Here is a 22598-nt window from a genome sequence, read left to right on the forward strand (position 1 = left end):
GTAACCAACTTACACCTTGCACACTCACTGCTTCTCCTTAATCACCAGTGCACCTGTGAGCCAGGAGCCATTACTACTATACAAACATGGGAAGCCAGGGCCAGAGCGGTCATGGGCCTAGGGAGGGTTTCATAGCGAGGGATGGAGTTGTGAGGTCTTGGAAGGGAACTGAAGGGCAGAGCAGAGAGGCAAACTGGGTTAGATCCCAGCAGGCATCTTGGGCAGGGTGACAGTGTGCACAGCTCTCAGGGTCACCACACTGCCTAGAGCCGCAGCCGAGAGTCACAGGGCACACTGTGAGGGATGTGGAGTCTGACCTCCCAGAACGCCCAGCAATTGGGCCACAGCTCCAGATCCTGCACCCCTTGTCCTTGAATTCAAATAAAGGAGCTGCACTTCCAGTTCTGTGCAGAAGCTTGCCTCTCACTTTTCAAAAAAAAAAAAAAAAAAGCAGCCATTCTTCCAAAAAAGGGAAAAACAGGAGGCAAAGCTGTCAATCTCAGGCCTCCGTCAAACGGAGTGAAGTTGGGACTTGTCCCTCTCCCCCTTTCTCCCAAAGTCACTCACTGTACGTTCATGCTGTCACCTGCTTTGAGATGCAAATTGCAGCAGGCTTGCAAGGCAGCCTGAAGAACAAAGCAGGAGTGAGGAAAGATCTGCAACATGGATTTGGAAGATGTTCTCTGAATCCTCCCCAACACACACACCTTACACACACAGATGGGGAGACTGTGCACCCAAGGGAGCAGGGAGGAGGCCTGGGGTCTCCCAGTCGTGGGGCTCGGTTCTAGCTGTGGTGGGGGCCTTGGACCTGGGACTGCACCGAAGGCCTCAGCCTGGGCTGAGCATCTTCTCTGCTTCCTTTCCCATGATTTATCAAGCGCAATGGGCACCATGGAGGAACCGGCCCTTCCGCTCCTGGATCGAGTTGTAAGAGCAGCTCAGGCCATGGGGCTCAAAGGAGAGGATGTGGTCTCCTTCAGTCTGGGCAGCCTCTGCAGGGGCCTGGAGGGGAGGCGTTGCCAGCTCAGGGGAGATGGAGCCCCACGTCAGCCCTGTGCCCCATTGTACAGCAGCCACACTAAATGGGAGCCTGCGTAAACCAGAAACGGCCCTTGTGGTCCAGGAAAGGCCACCAACTGGACCGAATTCCAGGTGGACAAGGACTTGGCTTTGCATTCGGAGGCAGCCTTGGCCTAGAACCATGATTGAACTACAATAAGTGTCCAATAAAATGGACAGAGAGATGGACCAATTGTCTAGAAAACAAGGAAGAGGTGGGAGGGCATTTGGCACAGGAGCAAAGTTACCACTGGAGACGCCCTCATCTCACATCAGAGTGCAGGACTGCAGCCCCGGTTCCTCCCCTTGCAACCCAGCTTCCTGCTCAGACACAGCCTAAGAATGCTGGCTCCAATGCTTGAGTCCCTACCACTGACATGGAAAACTCAGTCCTCCTGGCTCCAGTCTGCCCCACCCCCTCAGGTATCTGGGGGAGTGAACAAGTGGATGGAGAATCCCTCTCTGTCTTTTCTGCGCCTTTCCCCGTCTTTCAAATTAAATGAAAATAATGCTCTTAACGAAAAAGTAAAGAACGCAGAGGTAAGAAGGCATTCCAACAGTGTAAGACACCTCCGAATGGGAACCAGAGCATGGAAGGGGTAGGCTGGCAGCATTGAGAGGGCCTTGAGGGGGCTGCAGGGGCCTTTCTGTATTCTGTACTCTGGAGGACCCAGGTGAAAGCAATGGTGTTGGAAGGGAACAGGCCGTTAGGGCTACAATGAACCCCTGAGGTCACGTGGTCCAAAACCCTGGCACCATGCAGAGAGCCAAGCTGGTGGCACAGCAAGGCTGAGTGGTGAGGCAGAGAGCTGTCTTGGAGAGCCTCTGCCCCCAGCCGCTGCCCTGTGCCACCTCCTGCTCCAGGTCCTGCCCTTCCCCTGCACTTTTGCTCCTCTCTGTGCTGCAGCTCATCTGTACTCCGCTCACTCCTGCAGGGCTGGGGAGACCTGGGGAGGATGCCCAGCAGTGATTAGGCCTGTGATAGCCTGGGGCCAAGAAGGTGTTGCTGCCCCCATGGTCTCTGATCCTGTGCAATGCACCTGCTGCAAAACTCCTTCTACCCAGCAGGGGGCAGGTTTCTTGACCCTCTCAGGGAACACCTGCTTACCAAACCCACTAATGGCACGCCTGCCTGGCCCCTTACCAACCTCAAGGCTCTGAAGGATTGATGCCAACCACTCTGGTCTCCTGCTCCAGGGCGCCTCCCCAGCCTCTTACTGCTGCTGTTGCCATGGAATCCTTCCTCTCTCTCTCTCTCTCTCCCTCTTTCCTTCTCTCCCTTGCTTCTTCACATGGGAAGTCCCTGCAAAATCTGCTGCTCTTGCCTGGGATTAAGGAGCCTGCTCTCCTGGCTTCCAGTGTCCAAGTGGGGCTCACAACAGCTGGGTGCCAGGAGAACCCAGAACACTCCTGATTTCCAGCCAGCTTTTGTGCCTCTTCCTGCCAGTGCCATTTGGGGTACCGGGCAGCTGGCTACAGCTTTGGCATGGGAAGCTGAGCTTCCAGGCCTGGCCTGGGTCTGGGAAAGGCAGCAGGGAAAGGGTTGGGGCGCCCTGGGCTAACTGGGATGGATCAGCTGCTGGGCACAGCGCCTCATCTCTGGAATCTTTCTAAGGGCCCCCCCAAGCTGTGCCAGGAACCAGAAATCTGACTGCTCCCCCATCTGCAGCTTAACATTCCAGTCCAGGCCAGGGGAGTTGGCAGCTGGCTTTGGTCTTCTTGGCAGAAGCCTGGACATGAGCTCCGACCAGCAAAAGCAAGTCTGCTCCTTCAAGATCTGCCAGCTAGAAGCCATGTGCACATCAGCAACGTGGCAGTGAGCAAGTCGTGGGACAAGAACCAAGCAAGCTGGCATTGATCCAGCTACTGCGCTGACCAGGCAGCAGGCTTCAGGCTCAGCTCCTGCCTGGTCTGCAGACTCAGCCTCCCCCAGGGGCCGTTCCTACCAGCTGGGGGGATCTGTTCAGACAAGAATCCTTAGAACTGGCAAAGCCAAGCATCACGACTGCTGTTGCTCGTTCTTCTGGACACAGATCCTCTGACTTTGCAGAAAAGAGTGATCCCCCAAATATTGAGATCTCAGGCCATCTGGCTTAGGGAGGACAATCTAAAGGACTTTAAAAAGCTTGGGGATGATGCTTAATATGCAAACACCATGCCTGGGTTTCAAAATTCTTTGAACCCAACTGAGTTGTTCATTTTGTTCACTGACTCTGCAGTGCTCTCATAAAGGGCAAAAAAAGCTCCCTCAAAACATCCCAAAAGGCTTGGTTACAGGCAGGGATTTGGGGGTCCTGAACCTTCCCCCTTCCCCAACCTCCCAGTGTCCCAGTAAAGCAAGCAGGGAACCAGAAGACAGCCTTGACAATAGAGGGACAAGGACACACGAAAGAACCAGCAAGGCTGACGTGCTTCTGGGGCTGCAGAGGAGCAAAGGGAGGGCTGAGTTCATGCCCACCCCTGGAGCATGTCGGGGGTGACCATCCTCTCTGTGTTTGTATTCACTATTACGGAAAACTACCTTCAGGGAGAAATCCTATCAGGAGCGAGCTGGAGCTAAACATGGGATAAATTTCTTCCTCCTAGAAAATTGACCAGTGTGCAACAGCTCCGGCCCTGCCGGATATGCAAGGGGGGCTCTGAATTTAGAGCTATGGTTATTAGCTGCTCTTCCCGCCTTGCCTGCAGGCTCAACCCTGGCTGCAAGGGGCAGCAGACTGCCAAGTGCGAAGGGCAGGGTTTGGTCCAGATTGCTAGGCAGCTCCTCTTTGCCCAGTTGAACCCTTGTCCATGTAGACCGCTGCCACCGGGGTCCTTCCTCATGCTCCCACCCTGCCAGAGGCTCCCCTCTCCACCAAACCCTCTCCCTGTGGCTGCTTCAAGTTCCGACTGAATGCCAGATTCTGGCACAAGCACTGGGAGCAGTGCTGAGTGCCCAGGTGCATGGCAGATACAGGCAGCAGATCAAGAGATCCATTCCGGGCCAGCGCTGCAGCGTAACGGGGAAAACCATGGCTTGGGAGGCCCAGATCCCATATAAGAACACTAGTTCAAGTTCCAGCTTCTCCACTTCCAGTCTAGCTCCCTGCAGATGTACCTGGGAAAGCAGCAGAGGATGGCCCAGGAGCTTGGGCCCCTTCTACCCATGTAGGAGATCAAGATTGAATTCCTGGCTCAAGCTGGCTTCCACTTGGCCCAACCCTGGCCAGGTGGGGAATGAATCAGTGTAGGGAAGATCTCTCTCTCTCCTTAATAAAGGTTGTACTTTTCAAATAAGTAAACAGATGATAGATAGATAAATAGATAATAGAGTGCAAAGCAGTCCTGAGCCAGATCATTCAAGAATGACCATTCCAGCTTCCTCACTTTTGCGGACTGCACAGGATCCCTCTGTGTGGGTGTCCCAAGCCTGAAGTCCCGCTTCCTTCTTCAGACACCTGAATGGCAGTAGTTCACTGCTTTTCCACTATTCCAAAGATGTTGCACAAATCATTGAGTACTTTTGTGATGTGAAAATTTAATATGAGTGAAACAAGAGAAGTCAGCTGGGAAGGTAAGCCATGCTCTCACGCTAAATAGATCATGGAAAATGAATCCAATTGAAGACACTTGGCTGTTCCACATAAGTGGATACATACGTAGATGTCACATATTTCCTTCTTTTGAAAATAAAATTTATTTATTTTTATTTGAAAGGCTGACTTATAGAGAAAAGGAGAGCTAGAGAAAAGACCATCCGACTGCTGGTTCTCTCCTCAAGTGGCTGCAATGGCCAAAGTGGAGCTGATTCAAAGCCAGGAGCTCCCTCGGGGTCTCAAGGACTTGGGTCATCCTCCATAACCTTTCCAGGTCAGAAGCTGGGAGCTGGATCGGAAGTGGAATAGCTGGGATAGGAACTGGTGCCCATATGGGATGCCAGCAATGGCAGACAGAAGATTAGCCTGTTGAGCTGGCCCCAAGATATCAATATTTCTAAAAGGGGATTTCAAAAAGTTTGTGGAAAAATGTAATTAAAATATATTTACCTTGTTGCAAAAACATTTTGAAATACCCTGGTTTTGTTTTTTATAGTATGCCTCTTTCATGAACTTTTTGAAGATTTCTTGTACACAGAGCATCTTATACCCTGTCAATAGTAGTTAGTTTTCTAGGGGCCAGTGTTGTGGTGCAGTATGTTAAGCGACCGGCATCTTGTTTGAGAGCCAGTTGGTGTCCTGGCTGCTCCACTTAGAATCCAGCTCCTTGCTGATGCTCCTATGAAAGTGGCAGAAGATGATCCAAGTGCTTGGGACCCCATACTCACCTTAGAGATCTTTAAAAAGTTCCTGACTTCAACCAGAATTTACTAGCAGACGTTTGGGGAATGAACCAGCAGATGAAAGACTCTCAATGTCTCTCTTCTCCCCTCCCTTTCTCTTTCTGTAACTTTCTTTTAAATAAGCTTTTCTTTCCTTCTTTTTAAAATACTTTCTTTTCTATAGTTCGTGAGTATTTATAAAAGCTGGTCGCACTCCAGACCAGTGTTGCTAACAGCATAGAAATACTTTGTTATCATTACGCAACTGAGAGGAAGCAGTTAGGAACTTTGAAGCAATGATAGAAAAAAATTTATTTCTGTTGATATTTTAAAGGAATCAAGAAAGTATTTGGCACAGAAGTGTCCCATGGACACCCACACCCCATATCAAGGGTTTGCATCCAAGTCTGGCACCAGTCTTGGCTCCAGCTTCCTGCTGAGGCCCAGCCTAGGAGGGAGCAGATACTTGGCTCCTGACCACCCACGGGGGATACCTGACCTGAGGTCCAGGCTTACTGGTTTCAGTGGCAGCTGCTAGGTGGGCTTGTGGGAGTGATCCAGCACGTGGAAGACCTCTCCTTGTCTGTATTATACATGCTGAACATTTCTGCAGAATGCATTCTTGAGGTGAAAGTGCATCTCTGAACACAAGGAGAACCTGCCAAACCGCCTCACTTAACGTCTGGCCAGGAGAGATCTGAACTATCTCACTGTGGCCGTGCTGAAGATGGTCACACACCTGTCACCATCTCACTGTGGCCGTGCTGAAGACGGTCACACACCCGTCACCATCTCACTGTGGCCGTGCTAAAGACGGTCACACACCTGTCACCATCTCACTGTGGCCGTGCTGAAGACGGTCACACACCTGTCACCATCTCACTGTGGCCGTGCTGAAGACGGTCACAATGAGCAGGTAAACAGACACACTTTATCTCCTGTGGATTGCCTGTTCCTATGGCTTACCCATTTTTTTTTTTTTTTGGAGGCGGGGAGGTTCTTTTCCTTTTTTCCTTCTTAAGTTTTCATAATTCTAGATACAATTTTTTTCCATTATATTCTGCAAATATTGTATTCAGGTACGTGGTGGTGTTTTTGAAATTTGTTTCATTAGAGTGTACTCACTTTATGTTTGAAAAAAAATTAACATCTTCTAGGGACTGATGTGGTGACACAGCGGGTTAAGTCCCTAACAGTCGATTCAGAGAGCTAGATCCTCTCCCGGTTTCTCCACCTCCTACCAATACACCTGGGAAGGCAATGGGAGATGGCCAAGTATTTGTGAGCCCCTGACTCCTGACTTCAGCCTGACTGAGACATTGGCTGCTGCAGTCACTTGGGGAACGAATCCGCAGATCAAAGAGCTCTGTCTCTTCCCTCATCCCTGTTGTAATGCCTTTCAAATAAATAAATCTTCTAAAAAAAAACAAGATTTATTCTAAATTGCTCATCCTGTCCTGAACATCTTTGGGAATTCTCGTTTTGCTAGGGAAGCCTGACTTGCTGCACGATTTTTAAATTGCTCCCCGCTTTCTTCTAATGCATTGTGGCTTATCTTTCTCCCTTTAAGGATTAGATCTTTAGTCCATCTGCAAGCAATTTTGTCATGACGTGAGGCACTGACAGTTGACCCTTGTAAGCCACGAAGTGAGGTATGGCAGGGTGCTGGCTGTGGAGCTGGAGCCGGGAGAGAAGCGGCCCATGGGTTTTCAGCCCACAGTGGATGCAGGGCGCTGGGCCAGTCCCCAGGTCGACATGGCCCGAGGTCACTGGCTCAGGCCAGCGGCGAGAAGGCAGTTTTGCTGTCTCTGTGGTGGGGGAGGGTTGCAAAGTTGAGGAGCTCAGCAAACAACTTCCCCCACCCACCCAAAAAAGCCACCGACCACCACACGTGTAAGGGTGTTCACCAGGAACCTGCACATCCCTGCCCTGCCAGACAGCAACCCGGGGGACGCAGGTGCAGACAAGGATTTATGATGCCCATTTTAGCACGACAGGATGCAGAGGCCATGAGCCTGGCAAGTGGCAAAAGTCAGACCAGCTGTTGCCAAGTCCCCACTGTTGCCCAAGCCCTCGAGCTCTCTCCCCCACTCTGCCCCCTGTGTTCCTGTAAGGCTCTGTCCCCCGTGTCCCTGCTGCTGGCCCCTGGGGTGGAAGGAAGCACTGCCTTAAGCTTTGTCCAAGCCTGTGCCCCGCACTGCCCCACACACCTGTGGGAAGGTAGGGATGAAAGGCTGCTCCACCACCAGCTGCCAACTGAGTGGAGAACCAGGGCTTCCATTTGCACACAGCTGCCCCCTCTCACCCGGCCAGTGCTCCGGCCCAGGGCAGGAGTGCGGATGAGTCAGGGTGGGAAGGAGGAACTCAGGCATAAACACGGGGAACTGACAGCGAGCACCTTCCCTGAAGCGTGTGACCTCCCACCGGCCTCTGGGGACTCCGCCTGAACTGTTGCAGCTTAAAAATTTCATGATCCAGTCTTTGCAGATTTAATCGGCTCCGTGCACGTAGGCAACCATGCATGCAGGGGTGGGGAGACCTGGAGGCACAAGGTAGAGGACAGGGGGACCACTTCCAAGCTCTCCCCAAGCCAGTCCTGCAGCTGACCAAGGCACCCAGGGCTCAATCTTTATCCAGCTGCATACACAAAGGACATCCAGGGTGCAGAACCATAGAGCTGCACTTGGTCTTGAGGCGTGGCATACCCCATTCCCTCGCGCCCATGGACAACTCATGCCAGGCTCTGGAAAGATATCTCAGGCCTCCCAGGTCCTGTGGTCACACCTTGGGGAAAACCCCAGGACCATCCACCTACCTACCTGCTCCAGGGGGATGACGAGGAAGGAGCCGCCCCCAGCGCTCTCAGTGACGATGGCCAGGAAGCGGGCATTGACAGCGCAGAAATGGTTATCGTGCACATTCTTGGTGATAGGGATGCCGTCAAAGCAATGCTCACGGTTGGCCACCTTCCCGTAGACGTTTCGGAACTTGGAGCTGCGGTACTGCGGACGCCAGGACATCTGTCAGGGGTCAGAGAGACGCTGGTCAGCCTGGCCGTGACGTCGTGAAGGGCCGAGACACTGGCAGGAGGGGTGCAGCAGCAGGTGGGCAAGCCCCGGTGCCAGCCCCCAAACCCTGCCTCCTGCAGGAAGGAAGTTCCGGGACCACCGTGTGTGCACTGCTCGCCTGAGGACTCAGCCTTTGAGGAAGTCCTCCGGGGACTGGGCTGAGGCTCTCAACATTCCCTGCATCTAGTCCACAGGTCCTCCACCTTCTGGAAACGCAGGGACCTCCCACCACAGAAAAGCAGCACCGCAGAGGTACTGCCTCCTGCACTCTGAAACTGTGCTCAGGCTCATGCTCATAAAAATGGGGGTATGGGGCCACAATGCTGATGGCAGGGCCTGGGAAGGGGAGGGCGTCTCTCTGTGCTCCAGGAGACCTGTCACTCAGCATCTCCTCCTCTGGTTCTGGAGTATCCAGTGCACAGACAGGGCCATCCCAGCTTTCTCTTGGTCCTATACATCACCACCACTGGGCACAGAGAGGTCGAGTGACTTGCCCAAGGCCACACAGTTAAGTAGGGCCATGAATACTGACAAAGATCCAAGAGTCCCACCCATGCCCTTCTGGGGCAATGGGAGACCAATGAATCACCTCTGATTAGAGATACTAGTTCCTGGGTCCCAGTCCAGACTCTCAGTTCAATATTCGTGGGCGAGGAGAATGGCAGCCCCAGTTGCACGAACCATTTCAATTTCCTTGCGCGTCCTCTGGCTGGGATGGAACCCCATTTACATGTAAGAGCACCTATTCTAGAGAAAGGGGCAGGAACCCTCCATAGCCCTCCACGCTCACCCAGGACAACACGGGTGCCAACCAACCAATGACAGATGTTTCTGTCTCCACTGGTGCCCGCCCCTGGCTGGGCACAGCAGTGCAGGTGTGGTTGGCTGTAGGACAGAACAGGCAACTCTCCATGGAGTCTGGCTTCGCAGTGGAGGGAGAGTTCAGAGCTGGGTCATGGCTCCTGGGGCAGACATGCATCACAGGGGCCACCTGGTGTCCAGAGAGGTTCACTGGTGTGCTCTGAAACGAACATGCCCTTGGCCCCACAGACATTGCCCTGACCTCTTTCTGATGCGCCTGAGATACCTCCCTCCCACGCCATCCCAGGACTGCAGGGGCAAGCTCCTGTCTTCCCTGGAACTTCCCAAGCTAAGGAGTGGGGTGAGAGGAAATGCCTCCATCCACTCAGGAAACCAACTCTGGGAATCTGAATGACAACAAAGCCTTATCCTGATTTCAGTCAAGCCAGCAGCTGGGCCACAGAGGAAGGCTTGGAATCTAACACAGAGAAGCTCGGGAAAGGCACCTCACCTTCCTACAAATCCTTCTCCTCCAGCTCCACAACTCTCCTCCAGGCGCCCAAGGCCAGCTTCATTCCGGCAGGGCCAGGCCCCAGCTCCCCACATCTCCCTGCCCACACCACACCCCTCTTCACCTGCCTTCTCTGCTCTGAGCCCTGTCCTAGGCCCTCTGGACCAAGTCATGCAAGAAAGATGACAGCACAGGATGGGGGCCCGGTGGGTCCCTGTGGGCTCTCAAAACACAGGCCCAGGTGGCCACTCCAGGTCCCTCTACCTAACACAGAGGTGACCTTTTCAATTCATGCTGTCACATGTTTACTTTGACTTGCATTAGAAAAATAAAGCAGATTGTATGTCAGTTGGAGAACTTCCTAAGTGCTAAGGGGAAGAAGAGTGAATTAGCAGGAAGAACACATCCACTGCGGGTGGTTAGTGGACTTGGCAAGAAAGTTCTGTCTGAGCAAGGAGGCAGTGTGCCCCTTCCAGGTGGAACAGGCCAGATTGCACAGTTCCTGCTGCAGAGAGAGGAGGTGCTGGGCTTGTTCACTCCAATTCCCAGCTGGTGCACAACAACGGGAGGGCTTGTTCCCCTCCTACACCAGGCCTGGCTCCAGGTGGACCTCCGTGGTCCTGAAAGCAGCACCTGTTGTTGGGCACCTTGTCCCTGCTTGTTCCAGGTTAGCCCTTTGTGAAGGCAGAACTATGTGGGATGTCCAGCCTGTGATGGTAGGGCCTGCTCAGCACAACTGCAGGATGGTTTGAGTCTCCTTTTGAGCCAGCCCAAGCACCCCCAAAGGCAGCCCAACCTGGTGGGGAGATAGACAAGGACAACTCTGTCCTCCCCAGGACAAGCACGTGCAGACCAGTGAACAAAGGACGCGAAGTCCGTCTGCAGCCCAAGCACAGGTAGGGGCTAGATCCTTAGGATGATAGCATGAGCCTGTTGGCTGACCCAGTGGCCCAGCACTTAAAGCTGAAGCCTCCCAGGGCAGCTGGCCCTGCAGGACCTCTTACAGGTATCATTAGGTACCAGGCGGACCAACATGCACATCCCACCTTTGCCACTCATGAAGTCTGACTTCGCCGAATCACTTCACCTCTTTGTGCCACCTCCACCCACGCCTATATGAAGAAGCTAATACCACTCACCTGCCACCGCCAGGGCTTGGGGGAATGAATGCAAGCTGCCCGTGATGTGCCCAGCATGTGGCAAGCCAAGCTGATACACAGCACCCACATTCAACCCTGCCCGTCTCCTTCTGATGCCACCCCTTCCTCTTCCAGCCTCCCCTGCCTCTTCTGCCACCCTCTCATTGTTGCCATCTCCTAACCCCCAGCCCAGCCAGCACTAGCTGAAATCGATGCTGCCTCCCTGGACTTGGGGTCTGCACTCAGCAGGCATGTTCTCTCACCGATCTGTCCCCCAGGATGGACCTGGGCAGGCCCTAGCTCTTTCCTGGAGACACTGGAGTGTGTCGTGTCCAGGACTTGCTGGCTGCAGGCCCAGCCTGGCCCTCCACAGTGGCTGGGAGGGTAGGGTTCCCCAGTGGCTGGTGAGTGGGTCCCACACATCCCAAAGCCTGCACACAAGTCTGCACCAAGCTTTCCTAGCCCGGCACCACCCTGGGAGCCTGCCATCCTGCACTCCACATCTCTGCTCACCCTGGAACGGGCCTGTCACCTCCCTGAGCTGTCCCTGTCCTTCCTGTATGCCCTCTCCTCCCCATGCCTTCTCTCTTCTGTAGTTTTTGGTGTTTATTTTTACCAGGGACAGCCTTGCCGAAAGCATGCCCCTGCCTGCTTATTCCACCAGCATGCATCTCACAGCCACACACTGTCATCAGTAAAGAAACAGACTGTTCCCTAATGTCCTCTAACATCTGCCTGCATTCAAAGTTCCCAAGGGTCACCTATTCCATGACATTTTATCGAGAGGTCCATGTGATGTATGTGGCTGTGACCTCTCACGTGTCTTTTCACCTGTAACACACATGCTGATGGCATCAACTCTGAAGTCCTAAGACCTCACAAAGTGTCCCAGTGTTCCGTCTCCTGTAGGCTCATGCTGTTCTCAGACTCATTCCAGGGTTCCCTATAAAACCAGCCTCTCAATCTTTAGTCTGGATTTTATTCTAGTTGAAATGTCTCCTCCATCAGTCTCTTGGCTTTGATAAGGGATGGGAAGGAGAGGGGCGAGGCCGAGGGAACATGTGAGCCAGGGCAGTGACAGGCCAGGGGTCAAGGCTTTGTCCTGAGCGGGGGTCTGGGTGGTGGACAGGAGGCTTAAGGGTCTGAGAAGCCAGAACAGGTGCCCATACACGCTCTCAAGTACACACAAACATACAACTCCTACACTCCCAGACAACACACATGCATGCACACAACAGACACATGCCCACACAACAGCACACATGTGCACACACACACTGTGGGTTAAGGTCTGGCATGTGTGAACCCCAGGGCTCTGACTTTCCATCCCCTACCTCCAAGTGGCTCACATCAGGTACAGGCGGCTTGGGGGGCAGGGAGTAGGGTGTGTAGGGAGAGAAGAGTCTCCTTCTGAGGCTGTCTCTGCTGGGACTCCAGACACAAGTTAAAGAAGTGTTACACAGAAAACAGTGTGGTAGGGCAGGAGCCAAAAGGTGACCTGCTATCTGACCCTTGACCTGTCACAGGAAGAGGGGACGGATGGGGGAGGGTCTCCAGCCGGGGTGGCAAAAGCAGGTATGCTGTTCAAGCACAAAAAGCCTGTATGACTTGAATGACACAGGGGAACTCTATCCTCTAAGGACTGGGCATTCCATCCATTGTCCCACACTGCCCTTGACCAGAGTCACCTGACTCAACCTTGAACCTCCTGCAGGGTCAAGAAGTTCATGACATACCGTGGCAGTTTTCATTTCACCCCCGTCTTCCCTAACCAGTGAGAAAGCTCTGTCTGGGGGGCAGGCATTGTGGTGCAGGGAGTCAAGCTAACGCTTGGAACTCCCACATTTTATATCCAAGTACCTGTGTTCAAGTCTTGCCTCTGCTTCGGGTCCAGCTTCCTGCTAATGCACCTTGGAAGGCTGCAGACGATAGCTCAAGTACTGGATAATTTCTTTCTCTCTTTCAAGTAAATAAAACCAATGCGTGAATTTCAAATGCAAAGTTCCGCCTTTAGGCAGCTCCAATGTGTCTTAAGTCTGTGTTTACAGGTCCTACCTTCTCCAGGACCAGCCAGAGAAAGAGTCCTGTTGGCAGCACTGTGTCAGCAAGGGATGGACACCATCCATGGACAGGCCCTGAAGACCCCACCTCATTCAGCTGCTTTGCTATTAATTTCTGAGAAAGCAACTCAGAGGTGATGAACATCCAATTTCAGCCAAGAACATCTGACTGTTCATCTCCTGTTCTTCCCAACATAATACACATCTTCTCTCAACCCCTGCACCCAAATGCTCGCCTCTTTCTACTTGCTCCAGAGACACAGAAAACTACGTGGAAATACAAAGAGCTGACAGTCAGCAGTGTCCGAGGGCTAGGGGATCCAGGGGTTCCTGTCTGGTTCAGCCACTCGTCAGCTGTATGACTTCGGATCAGTTATTCAGAAAGGATCACTGTCCCCCAGCTCACTGGACATGAGGATATTGGCACACGCAAAGTGCTCAGCAGGTGTCATGTGCACAGCTCACACCTGTCCTTCCTCCCGGGCTCAGAGTCTGACCTCAAGGAATCAGGTGTGTTCTTGGAGAGGAAGGCTGAGGCTGGGCCAGGCCAAGGCTCAGGGCGAGGCTCTGGTCTTCACATGTGTACAGCCCTGGCATCTCTAGATTCAGGGCTGCCTGTAGCTTCCACTGAGAGGGAAAGGCCTGGAAGGAAACAGCTGGGTGGCCCCCTCAGAGGCAATTGTTGAGCTCACCCTACAGGGAGCACATCACCTCCTAGCCTGAGAGAGCAAAAAGTACTGACGGTAGCCAGCAGCTGCCCCGTCTACAAGGGGATGATGATGTGAACTGAGCTGTAGTGACCAAGCGCAAGTCTCTCCCCTGCCTCTGGCTTGGGGAAGGATAGCAACTTCTTGCTACAGTCGTGGCAAAAGGCTGGGGAGCAGGTGCACTGAGCATGGGCCAGCCCAAGAGGACTCATGAGAGAGCCATGCCCTGTCCATGTGGTGCCCAGCTGTGTGGCCTCCTTTCTCTGCCAGGCTCAGGCACCCACACCCGGGTCCTGAGACCTGAAGCTGGAATGTGGGTGACTCTGTGATGGGGTAAGACACTGTCACCAATACCCCTGTTCCCATTTCCCAGAAGCCCGCCAGATCTGTGGGCAGGAGCAGCCCCCCAGCCCAGCCAGCTCTGCTTTTCTAGCAGATGCACAGTCTGGTTCCAACTAAAAGTCCCAGGCAGAACAGTCAACTCCCTGTAGACTGGAAGCTTTCATTTCCTCATGGAAAAATGAAGGGCTGCAAGCACATTCTGAGCCCAGGCAGAGCCATCCTCCAAACAAAATCTTATTCAGAACTCCAGATGGCACAGCAGGAAAAGTCAGAGCCAGAAGAAGGTGGAAGTACCTGTGAGCCCAGGGCCCGGGGCTGCACACGGCCTGCCTTAAGAACCCCCCAGAAGGCAGGGTTGCTGGCTCACTGAAAAGACCCCCTTGCTTGTTTGGGCCATGTGACACCCCCACCCAAATGAACCTTGGCATGGGTTAGCCCAGGATGCTAGGATCTTGCTGGCCCCAGGACTCCTGAAAAACTGTAGGCATTGAAGAAGCTTCCAGCCAGGGGAAGCTGGGCCACTCCCTCTGTCTCCACGTGTGTGAGATTTCTGGATCCATGGGGAGATCCTCGGGGTTTTCAGCGACCAACGGCAAGAGTACAGGGCGAGGGGGCTCACTCTGACCACCATCAGGGGCCAGAGCGCTGGGCAGCCTCCGTTCCTGGCTGTGCCTCCCACTACTGCACGGCCTGCCATCCTGTGATTGCTTGGCCCACCATCCACCCACGCCTGGACTGCCCATGCGTGTCTGCTATGTTCACTTCCTTTAGGTTCTTCTCTAAACTGCTCCTCAAGCACACCGCCCCACCCACCCCAAATAAGCACAAGATCAAGCAGAAGATGCCCACCTACTTATCCAGTGTCTCCCATTAGCAGGTCAGTGCCAGAGGCCAGCACTGCGGCACAGTGCTAGGTAGGGCTGCCGTCGAGTCCTGGCTGCTCTACTTCTGATCCAGCTCCCTGCTAGTGGTCTGAGGGGGGCAGTGGAGATGACCCAAGGGTTTGTGCCCCTGCACCCATGAGGGAGATTGGAGGAGGCTCCTGGCTCTGGACAGACCCAGCTCTGGCTACTACGGGCATTTGGAGAGTGAACTGGTCTTATAACTTTGCCTTTCAAATATATAAAGAATCAGCTTCAATTTCTGTCCCTCTTGCCCACTGTTGTATCCACAAGGATTCAAACAGCCGTGGGCTTGAGGTGCCCACTCAAAGGTGATGCCCAGTGAGTCCATGGCAGCAGCAGTGGTGTGCTACTTCATGTTGAACAACAAGCTGCTGTTTGCTAAGGTCACCGGTGCAACTCTTACTATCATGACATTTCCAGGCTTGCCAATGTGACCTGCGTGAAACAGGAACAGTCATAAGATGCTAGCAGGGGAGGTGGAAGCCACAGAGATGACAGACAGAGGCACGGGGCCGGAGGACAGGTGGGCTAGGTGTGGTCCTCTGGACAGCAACTCCCAGCACTTTGGTCAAAAATCTGGCCAGGCGTCAGGCCCCCCGTGGTGAACGTTACCACAGCAGAAATCCACAGACGCCCACATGTCAGAGTGTCTGCCCCAGCACATGCATCTGAGAGCAGGCTAACGTGGTACCATTCCCTGTGGCAGCTGCTAGCCACAGGGGATCCCTAAACTTGGATGAATCAAAATTAGTTCACATGGGCCCGGCGCGATGGCCTAGCGGCTGAAGTCCTCACCTTAAACACGCCAGGATTCCATATGGCTGCCAGTTCTAATTCCAGCTGTCCCACTTCCCAACCAGCTCCCTGCTTGAGGCCTGGGAAAGCAGTCGAGGACGGCACAGAGCCTTGGGACTCTGCACCTGCATGGGAGACCTGAAAGAGTTCCTGGCTCCTGGCTTCAGATTGGCGCAGCACCAGTTGTTGCGGTCACTTGGGGAGTGAATCATCAGATGAAAGATCTTCCTCTCTGTCTCTCCTCCTCTCTGTGTACCTGACTTTGCAATAAAAATAAATAAATCTTTGAAAAGATAATTAGTTCTTGTGACACAATAGCTCCTGGGTTAGACACTACATCTCAAGTGCTCGGAAGCCACAAGCGGGTGGCAGCAGCACCCTAACAGTCTCTGAGCCTACAGGCAAAGAACTTCACGGAGGCCACAGGCCTAGCAGGGCCTGGTTGGGGTTGTGCAAGGACCAAGGAGGGCCACAGTTGTAATCACTGCACTGAATCTCTCCAGCCCTCACTGAAACTAAGTTCCGGGTCAGCTGCCACCAGCTCACAGGGCCTCTTCTTTAAACCCCTCATTCTTCTCATCTGTGAAATGGGACTGCCTCTCTTAAGCTATCAGGGAGCAAAGTCCAGGGGAACAGGCCTGGCTGGGGGTAACTTCTCAACAGGCTGCTCGTGGAGAATTTGGGTCACCCCACTAGGGATATTGTAGCCTGCCCATCTCCCAGCACACAACCAGCCATCAAAGAGACTACTCCAGGACCAGGCTTTCGTCCGGAGCCCCCAGCCACTGTGCTGTGCTGTGTGGCCTCCCTCAGCTCCTAGCTTGACACTCGTATTACTTGTATCAATATTTACAATGAGCTCAGCAGTTCATACTCAAAACCTCTTGGAGTCCCTGACCCCAAAGAATAAACACACCCACCCTTGGCTTCCCAGATGCTAATGGGCTGGCCCACCTAGGGGACATAAACCTTGTCCTTCCATTACCCATGGGACAGGATCCCACAGTGTGCAGCCTGGCAAGGAGCTGAGGGAAGGCAGTGCCTGCCCTCTCCCCTGCCTGACCCTAGGCTCAGCTTGTCTTCCCTGTGACCCTGATCCAATCAGACACTCTGGGGGGCCACAGGATCACCCCCACAGTCCCCAGGAATCCAGCCTCTCATTTGAGAGACAGAGGCCCAGACAGGGTAAGTGATTTGCCCACCTCACACAGCAAGAGCCCCTGATGACCAATCCACATGCCAGCCTCCTGTCCCAGGGAAGATAAAATTTGACGCTGACACCTGTCCCCTGCAGGCCAATCCAGTGGCGGCATCTGGACCGGTGGTGGCAGAGCAGCCCCCAGCCTCACCCAAGATAGTACCCACCTCCTCTGGGATCCCTATTCTTGTGTTCCTCCAGCCAGCAGCAGGGGTGGGTGGTGCAGCTCAAAGCACAGGCCCCACACAGATGGTTTCTATCGGCAGCCACTGGGCCTGATCTATGCCAGATTCTGCACCTATTCTGGGCAACCAAGGGCCCTGCTGGCCCAGACATGGCCTCCCACTCACACCCACCCCAACACCACCACCATCACAACCACTAATCCAGGGTCTGACAGGAGATCAGATGGAACATTCAGGGCAAAACTTTGGAAATGAGGCTCGCTGAGGGTCCAGAGTGGGAGTAGCCTGCAAATTGGAATCCACAGTGAACCTCAAGCCACGCACTGGAGAATCACCTGTGATGTTTGTGCAAATGCAGGTTCCTAGGTCCCGGGCCTGCAAAATCACACTCAGGGGGCTGGGGAAGAGGACCAAGGAATGTGTATTTTATTAACCAAGCTCCCCAGGAGGTTCCTTTCTGAGAGATCCTTGTGATTTAAGGTACCAGGGGCCAGACCACCCTGGGACAACATCAGCCGAAGACAGACCTCACTCAGATGCTCAAGCTCAGAGACGCTGCTCGAGGGCGGCACTTCTCCATCCTCAGTGTGCAGCAGAGCCACGGGTAGGCCTGCCAGAAGCAGGGGCTGGGCACCGCTAATGACGCCTGGGACCCAGGAAGTCTGGGATGGAGCCTGAGAATCTGCATTTCGCCCAGGTTGCCAGAAGACACAGAAGCTCCTGGTCCTGGAATGCAGAGTCCAGTCCCTGAGCAAGGGGCACGGAGCCCCTGAGGCTCTGGCTCTCTGACCTTTCCCACATTCCTGGACTTCCCTGACTTCCAGTTTCTCCATCTGTGACATGGATGTAGTCCCCATTTATTTCCTGGGACAGTTGGAGGAGCCAGTGAAACAACACAGTGTTCATTTTGTAAACTGCTCTACAAAACTACAATTATTTAACTTTTAAAGATTTATTATTATGATTATTTTATTTGCAAGGCAGAGTGACACAGAGAATGGGAGAGAGACCTTTCATTTGCTGGTTCATGCCCTACACAGCCACAGCAGCTGGAGTTGGACCAAGCTAAAACCAGAAGGCTGAAACCCTTGGTTCAGGTCTTCCATGTGGGTGGCAGGGGCCCAAAGACTTGGATGATCTTCCCCTACCTTCTCAGGCAGGTTAGCAGGGAGGTGGATAAGGAGTGGAGCATTCGGGACTAGAACCGGTGACCACATAGGAAGGACGCTGTGACTTAACACACCACACCATGGCGCTGGCCCCACTGCCTGTGCTTCTATGCCCTCCCCTGTGGTCTCTGGCTCTCAGCAGGCGAGGCTGAGACGTTCATGAGAATAGATTCTTCTGTAATAGAGGTCAATGGCCCAGCCTGAGGCTGTTGTCGCCTTGGCCTCCTGGCCTCGCCACGGTTTGGGGTCCTGTATTTGGTGGCTGCCCCTGATGCAGTCTGTCCCCTCTGAGGTGTGCAGCAGTAGCACCCCCAAGCCCAGCCTCCTGCATGGCTCCCCACTGTTGCCAGCTCAGCTGGCTGAGCGCCTGGGATGCCAGATGGATGAGGCTTATGCCAAGGGAGTCACTCACGCTCTCTCCTGCGCCTCAGGTCCTCCCTCCCTGCCCCCCCCGAAACCCAGCAGGAAGCATCTACAAAAAAATGTGTTGATGTGGAAGAGGGGCTAGAGCTGTGACTCACCGGGTGAAGGTGATGCCTGCAGTGCCACCATTTCAGGGAACACAGGTTCAAATCCTAGCTGTTCCACTTACAATCCAACTCCCTGGGCTCAGCGCGGTAGCCTAGCGGTTAAAGTCCTCATCTTGCACACACTGGGATCCAATATGGGCACTGGCTCTAATCCCAGAAGCCCTGCTTCCCATCCAGCTCCCTGCTTGTGACCTGGGAAAGCAATCAAGGACAGTCCAAAGCCTTGGGATCCTGTACCCATGTGGGAGTCCCAGAAGAGGTTCCAGGCTCCTAGTTTCAGTTCAGTGCAGCTCCAGCCATTGCGGCCACTTAGAGAGTAAATCATCAGATGGAAGATCTTCCTCTCTGTCTCTCCTCCAATTCAAATAAAATAAATCTTCAACAAAAAAATCCAATTCTCTGCTAATGTTCAAACAGCCTGCTGGGGTTGGGGTCCCTGCCTCCAGGGTCATAAGTTTGTCAGCTGTAGGTGCCCAGAGGGTGCCCTGGGATGGACCAGACCAACCACACTCAGTGCTATCAGCCAGCTGTTTAAGGACCGGCATGCTCCTCCCTCCAGACCTGGTATCGGCTAAGCCATAAACATGCCCGTTACTGTTTTGTTACTTGCAGCCAAAAGCATTGTGACTGTAGGTGCTCAAGTCTCTGGGCACTGCCCTGTCCCCAGAAGGGCTTCCTGCCTTCCAAGCAATGATCCCCAGATCCTAAGGAGGCCCAAAGAAGCCACACACACAAGCTTGACAGGCTGGCCTCTGCCTGGACCAGGAAGCTCAGCCTCCACATCCCATTTCCTCCCCAACTTTCCTCTCATTGACTGCACAATACCCCAGGCTGAACTCATGCAGCTGCCCTGCAATACCTGGGAAAGTGGCTCAGCTCTAGGGACAACAGAGACCTCTGGGGAAGGAAATGGTCGCCATCTTTCTACCATCGGTTGCTACGGAGCCAGGACTCACAGCACCTCTCAGGGCAGGGATTCTGAGAAGCCTGTAATGGGACTCTCCCTCCTTCCCTTGGTTCCACTGTGAGCTGCCATTGCAACAGAAGCTTCATGGAAAAGCTGCAATGGGGAACAAGGGAAGACATGCAAAGCCCTGGGCCCAGCGCCTGTGTGCGGACAGCAAGCACCAGCACCTCCCTTTCCTTCCATGCAGGGTCCAAGCACCTCCTGGGGCAGCTCCTGGCGGCTGGTGGTGCCTCTGGCAAGTTGCTCCTGCCATTCTTCCTGCACACTTAGCTTCTGCACTGCTCTCTCTAGGGGAACCTTTCCTTCACTCAGATTCAGGGCACATGCAATGCTTGCATAGGCATGTGTGCACACATATATACAGTGCTTGCATCCAACCATTCATCCATCCATCCATGCACACAAGCATATGCACACACATACACACAAGGATGCACACACACACACACAGTAGGTTCATGGCACAATCCCCTGACAATCCACAGTAGGTTGATGCCCCAGTCACAAGGTGAGGGTTCCCCACCAAATTCCTTCCTTGGCTTCCTCCAAACCCTCCTGATGTACCCCCATGGGGGCCCACACTTATGCTGGTTTCCTGTCTGTCTCATGAGCTGGTTATGAAGCCCAGGAGAGGGCCAGTGCCTGGTCTGCCTACATCTTGGTTTTGAGCTTTCCTGGTCACTTCAAAAACCCAAGCTGGGTTTTCTCGACTGCCCAGGGATGGCACAACCCAGCCTTATTGATTCACTTCCATGCTCATCTTGTCCAGGTCTCTGCAGGCCACAGGATGGAAAAGACACTGATTCCTGCTGAGAAGTGTCCCTCCAGACAGGCTTGGTGTGTGGGATGCAGACTATATTACAACCCCAGTTTGGCAATCTGCTTGTCTTGTTCAGTGCACAATCTGCACCACTGGGCACAGCACACCTTTCCGGGCCCTTTCCAGACCTCAGCAACTCCAGAACTGACCATGCACAGGAGACCAGCTCAGAGGGCAGCAGCCTCAGACTCAGACTTCCAAGGCTGCAAGGTAGAGCTCCTTGGCTATCCGTTCCAGGCCACTCCTCCATCCTGCACAAAGGGCGGTCCTGCAGCTATGCCAGCAGCCATCACGGTCCCTATCCGCTTCCCTCCCCATCTCTCCTCCTGGACCCAAGGCACACTGGAAACCCAGGATATCCCTAGGAGAGCAATGTCTGGTGGACAAATAGCCCTTGGGGCCAGGTTCAGGGGACAGACAAGAGGAGGCAGCCCTGGCTGGAGGTCTGTCTCTCCTACGAGCTGACCAATTTCATGAATCGGCTGATGAGCATCTCGAGGCCCCACCTGTCCTAAACACTTGACTGCTCTGAGTCTACTGACTCCTCAGTGTGGGACGTACCCTCATCATCTCCTTGGTGCAGGAGGAGACAGTGAGGCATAGGTGTTAAGGAACTCGGCCAGAGAGAAAGGAGCAGAGAAAAGATTCAAACCCAGACCCCTGAGCTCCAAAAGGCGTGTGAGTACCCTAGCCACTGTGAGAAGTGGACTAACACATGCCAAGTGCTTGGCACACAGCAGGCTTTGCAATGTAGGGTCATTCTGTTTCCTGACCATTAAGGTGGAGTCTTTGTGCTTGTATCTGCTTAATGTCTGCCTGAATTCAGCAGGCTTTTCTTCCTCCATGGGTTTGGGTGGTAGTTGGTGGGGGGGGAGTTCCAAGACTTGGTTTTACAGATTTATTTATTTATTTGAAAGCCAGAGAGAGAGAGAGAGAGAGAAAGAGAGAGAGAGACATCCTCCATCTGTTGTTTCACTGTGCAAATGGCCACAATGATCAGGGCTGAGCCAGCCCGAAGCCAGGAGCTCCATCTGGGCCTCCCATGTGGGTGCAGAGCTCAAGCTCTTGGACCATTCTCTGCTACTTTCTAGGGCACGTTAGCAGCATCTGGACTGTAAGTGGAACAGCTGGGACTTGAACTGGCACTCCCTGAAATGGCGGCACTGCAGGCACCAGCTTTATCCGCTGAGTCACAGCTCTAGCCCCTCTTCCACATCAACACTTTTTTTGTAGATGCTTCATGGTGGGTTTCCAGGGGGGCAGGGAGGGAGGATCTGGGGCGCAGGAGAGAGCGTGAGTGACTCCCTTGGCATGAGCCTCATCCATCTGGCATCCCAGGAGCTCAGCCAGCTGAGCTGGCAACAGTGGGGAGCCATGCAGGAGGCTGGGCCCGTGAGCCTGGGCCCCATAGACATGGAAAGCAGACAGAGGGAGGCAATGCTGCTCCGGCCTGACTCAGCTCCACAAATGATCCCTGATGCAACAGACACGATCCCATAGGCTGGAACAAGTGCCATTTCCTGTCCATCTCTCCCCAGGACGCCTGGGCAGGAAGCACAGGCTAGCCCTAGGGTCTCACCAGGATGTGGGGTTTCTTCACCCAGACTGGGAGCTGTGCGCAGACTGACCCCGTGGTCCCAGGCACATGGCTCACTGTGCCTCCCCAGCTCCAATTGCTCCCAAGACACCTGTCCTCTTCTCTCTGCCTCCTACCCATCCCTTCCCGATGCACACTTCCTCCTTGGGAGCCCTGTGCACCTGCACTTGTGCATTCTTCCCCTCAATTCAGCTCCCAGACTGTGTGTTATTGTCCCCGAGGCTCCCTCAAAAGGCTGGCCCAGGGTGCAGAGAATCCTAGACACCCCCAAATAAAACAAAGAAGTAAAGATAAAGCTGCCAACATAATGCATCGGAACACTTATTGCTTTGTGCCAGGCTGTTTGGAAAACACTGAGTCCTCACTGTCCTGATGAGGCCAACTTGACTGTACCCATTTCGCAGATGTAGATACTGAGGCTGTGAATCCCCCACCCAGGTCCCGC

At 53.7% G+C, this 22598-nt stretch overlaps 1 protein-coding gene across 2 annotated transcripts in view; it reads right to left on the reverse strand.

The window, feature by feature from the left end:
- Positions 1 to 22598, reverse strand: part of CORO2B (coronin 2B) — a 106024-nt gene that overhangs the window by 46954 nt on the left and 36472 nt on the right. The window contains exons 1-2 of one of the 2 annotated variants that reach the window (XM_004577947.2): positions 9170 to 9273; positions 8179 to 8379 (exon numbers count right to left, since the gene is read on the reverse strand). In XM_004577947.2, the coding sequence (XP_004578004.1) occupies positions 8179 to 8379 (201 nt within the window). In that variant the 5' untranslated portion in view covers positions 9170 to 9273. Of the gene's footprint in view, positions 1 to 8178; positions 8380 to 9169; positions 9274 to 22598 lie in introns of those variants that run through there. The other variant, XM_058665328.1, reaches the window with a different exon arrangement.

The sequence above is a fragment of the Ochotona princeps genome, chromosome 6, assembly GCF_030435755.1.
Source record: "Ochotona princeps isolate mOchPri1 chromosome 6, mOchPri1.hap1, whole genome shotgun sequence".
Taxonomy (NCBI): Eukaryota; Metazoa; Chordata; class Mammalia; order Lagomorpha; family Ochotonidae; genus Ochotona; species Ochotona princeps.